Source organism: Borostomias antarcticus (assembly GCF_949987555.1).
Source record: "Borostomias antarcticus genome assembly, chromosome: 19".
Taxonomy (NCBI): Eukaryota; Metazoa; Chordata; class Actinopteri; order Stomiiformes; family Stomiidae; genus Borostomias; species Borostomias antarcticus.
Window position 1 is genome coordinate 18,470,491 of NC_140252.1, and position 5,000 is coordinate 18,475,490.

General features: G+C 52.0%; 1 protein-coding gene across 2 annotated transcripts in view; it reads right to left on the minus strand.

Moving 5' to 3' along the window:
- stxbp5a (syntaxin binding protein 5a (tomosyn)) overlaps positions 1-5,000 on the minus strand; it is a gene marked incomplete at both ends in the record, with an annotated part of 103,968 nt that overhangs the window by 24,642 nt on the left and 74,326 nt on the right. For both annotated transcript variants that reach the window (XM_084453635.1, XM_084453634.1), the window contains 4 exons: positions 373-413; positions 875-942; positions 4,100-4,247; positions 4,469-4,541. In XM_084453635.1, the coding sequence (XP_084309761.1) occupies positions 373-413; positions 875-942; positions 4,100-4,247; positions 4,469-4,541 (330 nt within the window). The remainder of the gene's footprint in view (positions 1-372; positions 414-874; positions 943-4,099; positions 4,248-4,468; positions 4,542-5,000) is intronic.

The following is a 5,000-nucleotide window of genomic DNA, read 5'->3' on the forward strand; positions in this document are numbered from 1 at the left end:
GAGCAATTTCACGCCACACTTCGGCTTCTTAACGTACGACTGAACAGATATAAGGCTGTGGTTAAATGGGTTTCTCATGTTATTATCTAGGGGGCTGTGTGCTACTTGCTGGTGCCCAGACAGCAATCCGATCAGGGCCATATACAGGCCAGATCTGGCACTTGTGTCTTAGTTCCGGCCCATATATGGCCCAGATCCGCTTGCTATCTGGGTGATGTGTGCGTGAGCATTTGTGCTCTTGTCAGATTGTCGCAAGCTCTTCGGGGGGGGGGGGGGGGGGGGGGGGGCTAGTTTCCGACAGACATTTCGGGGGGTCGAGGGGCCCCAGAAAGTTTGAGAACCACGGTTCTAGGGGAGGGAACCGATACTCACTTGCGGAAGCGTCCCAGAACTTCACCGTTCCATCAGCGTGGCTGCCAGCGGCACAGGGATGGGGGGAGAGGAGGGGAGAGAGAGAGAGAGAGAGAGAGAGAGAGAGAGAGAGAGATAAGGGGAGTGCCAAATGGCAGACACCTCCTCCAGGTTCCACGGATGGGATTGTCCATCCGGTGCTAACTCGGCTTTCAAAATGCCTTGAGCTGACGCTGACACAGGGAGAGGGTGTGAAAGGGGGCGAGGGGTCGAGGGGTCGCCGAGCGCCGAGGGGCGCGTAGGGAAAGGCAAATGTCACCGACGTCGGAGCTCCACATTCCGGCGTGAATTACTGCCGAGCCGGGAGCCAGAGTCGGACCGGGGTGATATTTGACGAGGCTGCCCCTTTCGATTCGCCGTCACGAAGGGTGGCACCGGCGCCCCCCGCTCTCCCGGCACTCCTCGTCACGCGGTGACCCCCCCCACAAACCCCCCCCTCCGCAGACCCCCCCTCGTCCCTTACCCGGTAATGATGATCTCTGGGTAGCTCTGAGTTCCTAGACCCCAGTTCCCTCCACTGATAGGCCACTCCTGGAGAGGGAGAGGGAGGAAGGAGAGAGAGGGAGGGAGAGAGAGGAGAGAGAGAGAGAGAAAGAGAGAGAGTGAGGGAAGAGAGAGGGGAGAGAGAGAGGGCGGGAGAGAGAGAGGGAAGGAGAGAGAGAAAGAGAGAGAGATGGAGTGAGAGAGAGAGAGGGAGAGAGAGGGGGAGAGAGAGGGCGGGAGAGAGAGAGAGAGAGTGAGAGAGGGAGGAAGAGAGAGAGAGAGGATTAGGTGGAGAGAGAGAGAGAGAGAAAGAGAGAGAGAGCGAGTTAAGGTTAAGCCAGTGGGTTGAGCAGGACTGAGGAGCCCTAATGTGATTGAGAGATCTTGATGTGTCCTGAGGAAATCTCAACAGACACTTGCCGAGAAACCAAATGACTAATGAGGAGCGTGCGTGTGCATGTGTGTATGCATGTGCGCGTGTGTGTGTGCGTGCGCGTGCCTGTCTCTCTGTGCCTGTACATGAACGCGCGCGGCGGGGGTAGCTCTCACTGAGCGACACACGCAAAGGACAGCGGGGTGACTCAACGGTGACTTCTCAAAGACCCGGTTCCCCCCACGGCCAGCGAGAGAACGAACGAACGAACGAACGAACGCCAACCGGCTGGGGTCGGAGCCGGCTGACATTTCCCCCGGCGCGCCGGAACGCCTCCGCAGGCGTTGGAACACCCCCGCCCACCGCCGGTTAAGACGGCATTACGCCACATTGGATGAGTCGGGTGTTGGACGTTTCATTGTAAATGGTAAATGGTAAATATTAAAATGGTAAAATGTACACTTATGTAGCGCTTTATCCAAGTCAAGTCAAGTCAAATTTTATCTATAAAGCACATTTAAAAACGGTCGAGCCAAAGTGCTGTACACAAAATACAAAAAAACATTCAAAGCACGAAGTACAATAACAACAGCAGTACAGAAATATAAAAACACACAGAATACCAGGGTGTCGTGATCAACTACAGTTGAAGGCCAGGGAGAAGAAATGGGTTTTTAAGAGAGATTTAAAAGACCCTAGGGTCTGGGCCGATCTAGTGTGAATGGGTAGACTATTCCAGAGCCGAGGGCCAGCGGCTGCAAAGGGCTCCGTCGTCTTAAGCCTGGTTTAAGGCACTTCCAGTGGGATCTGGTCAGCTGATCATAAAGCTTTGGCTGGGGAATGGCGATGTAAGAGTTCAGCTAGGTATGGAGGAGCCAGCCCACTTAACGCTTTAAAAACAAATAAAAGACGCTTAAAATCGACTCTAAAACTGGCAGGGAGCGAGTGAAGCGAGGCCAGGATGGGGGTGATGTGGTCTTGCTTTTTGGTGCCAGTAAGGAGACGAGCAGCGGCATTCTGGACAAGCTGAAGGCGTCTAAGTGATGACTGATCGATGCCCACATATACGGAGTTACAGTAATCAAGTCTAGAGGTGGTGAATGCATGGATTACCCTCTCGAGGGGAAAGATAGGGCTTGGACTTAGCTAAGAGTCTTAGTTGGAAGAAGCTTGTTTTGACTACAGAGCTGACCTGCTTCTCAAATTTGAAGGTGCTGTCAAGGATCACTCCAAGGTTTCTTACGGAGAAACTGATGCTGGAGCTGAGTGGACCTGGGAAATTAACGAGTGGGGCGGGTGAAGCCTGTTCAAAGACAATTACTTCGGTCTTGCTCTCATTCACATTGAGGAAATTACTGCTCAGCCAGGATTTAATGTCGGTCAGACAGTCGAGCAGAGGCTTTAATAAGTCCTTGCAGTTAGTTTTTAGGGGCAGGTAGATCTGTATATCGTCAGCAAAACAGTGAAAGGACTGTTTACTTCCTTGCCATGTTTACTGAAGACAGAACCTAGGGGCAGCATGTACAATGAAAAGAGTAATGGGCCTAAAGTAGAGCCTTGGGGAACTCCGCAGGTAAGGGGGGTCGCAGCAGATGAGAAATCCCCTAACTGAACTCAGAAGCTCCGGTCTGACAGGTAGGATTTAAACCCGTTGAGGGCAGAGCCAGTGATGCCTATGCACTGTTCGAACCGGGTGAGGAGGATCCTATGGTCTACCGTATCAAAGGTAGCTGTCAGGTCGAGGAGCACCAGTACGGTAGAACTGCCTGAATCGGCAGTTGAAATTAGATCGTTAAAAACACGCAGGAGGGCGGTTTCAGTACTGTGCTTGGGTTTGAAGCCAGATTGAAATTTCTCATGGATGCCATGTCTCACTAAAGGAACCTTGCTTCGTGCTTTACAATGCTTTACAGCGCTTTACAATGAAGGCCTCTCATTCACCCATTCACCCATTCACACACTCATGCAAGGTGCTAGCCTGCTCATCGGGAGCAATTTGGGGTTCGGCGTCTTGCCAAAGGACACTTCAACATGTTGTCAGGAGGAGCCGGGATTCAACCCGCCAACTCTATGATGATTGGACGAGCCGCTCTACCTCCTGAGACACGGCCTCATACCTGTATCTTTCACATGTGACGCGTAACAGTAAACATCCTTGAATCCTCCGCCTACAACGTGTGATCTAATCCAGCGTAGCGTGTGAACTGGGTGGGCTGTAGGTGAGACAGGCGAGAACATTATGTGCCACATATAGCTTAAGTGTGGAAGTTTTTCACAGCTCACTTTTTCCGCCCTTGGGCGAACAGTTTTTTTGCCTCCCTCTGGAATATGTAGTGGTAGGATTTATATCCACCCCCCCATTGCTCTCTGTAAAGCGCATTGTGTTGCCTCTGTGTATGAAATGCACTATACAAATAAAGTTTGATTTGATTTTGATTTGATTTGAAAGTTTTTTCCCCAGTAACAGTGTACGCCTACAACCCTGGTGTGATTTTGTATTTTGCGCTGTTCATTCGCACTGTCCCGTCTTGTCTTTGCAGCCTGTCTAATGTTGTCTCTCCATCAGTGCTGTGCGCCAACCCACCAGAACAAAACAAGCTCTTACACAAACAAACAAACAAAAAAAAACGACCTGGCAACAAAGCAGATTCTGACTCTGATTCCAATTCCGAACCGCGGCGTGAGGTCCCTTTAGAAGCTAAGCCTTAGGGACGGGGAAAAAAACCCGAAAACAACGTGTGACACGACGTACCCCGCGACGCCGCGCTGCGTGTGAGTGAAGGCGTGTCGTGTGTAGATGCCCCTCCCCCCCCCCCCGTCGGCGCCCCCTACCTTTTTGCTGTAGCCCTGCCGTTTCTGCCTGGAGCCCACAGAGTAAAGTGCAGGTATGAGGTCCACAGGGCAGTCAGCGAAGTACTCACAGCAGGTCACCGGGGACTCGTGGAGGGTCAGGGGGTAGGGGTTCTCGAAGATAGGGTAACTGGGTCGGGGGCGGGAAGAAGAACGGACAAGGCGGGGTTAGTGTGTGTCAACGCCGTCGGCGTGTCGGCGGACAAACGTTGAACGTGTGAGGAAAACTGACATGAGTAGAGCTAATCTGGATATTGAGTATTATTTAATGAACAGTTAGAATCTGGAGATGATATTTGTTGATGTGGATATTAGCAGTGTTCTTGTGTTGTACGTTACGGTCTGACCTACCCATTTTGTGCAAGGTCGATCACCACTAAATCCTTTTCTAGAAGGACCACTACGGCGTAAGGTTCCTGAAAATCTGACAACAACAACATGCACAAAACAACACATCACGTTTCAGGGCTGTAGGGCGTTTGTATGTGTGTGTGTGTGTGTGTGTGTGTGTGTGTGTGTGTGTGTGTGTGTGTGTGCGTGTGCATTTGCGTGAGCGTGTGCATGTGTGTGTGTCGGGGTGTGTGTGTGCGTACAGTATGTGTGCGCGAGTGCGTGTGTGTTTGTGTGTGTGTGAGGGTGTGTGTGTGTGTGTGTGTGTGTGTGTGCGCCCTGTCAACAGATTGCACAGGGTGTGATGATCTGGACATTGTGTTCAGAGTCCGCCCCCGGCGCCGTAACCACAGACTGTCAGACCCCAGAGGAATTATACCAGCGCTGCCACCTTGGCTATCACTGCCTCTCTCTCTCTCCCTCTCTCCCTCTCTCTCTCCCTCTCTCTCTCCCTCTCTCTCTCTCTCTCTCTTTCCATCGCTCCACACCTTCT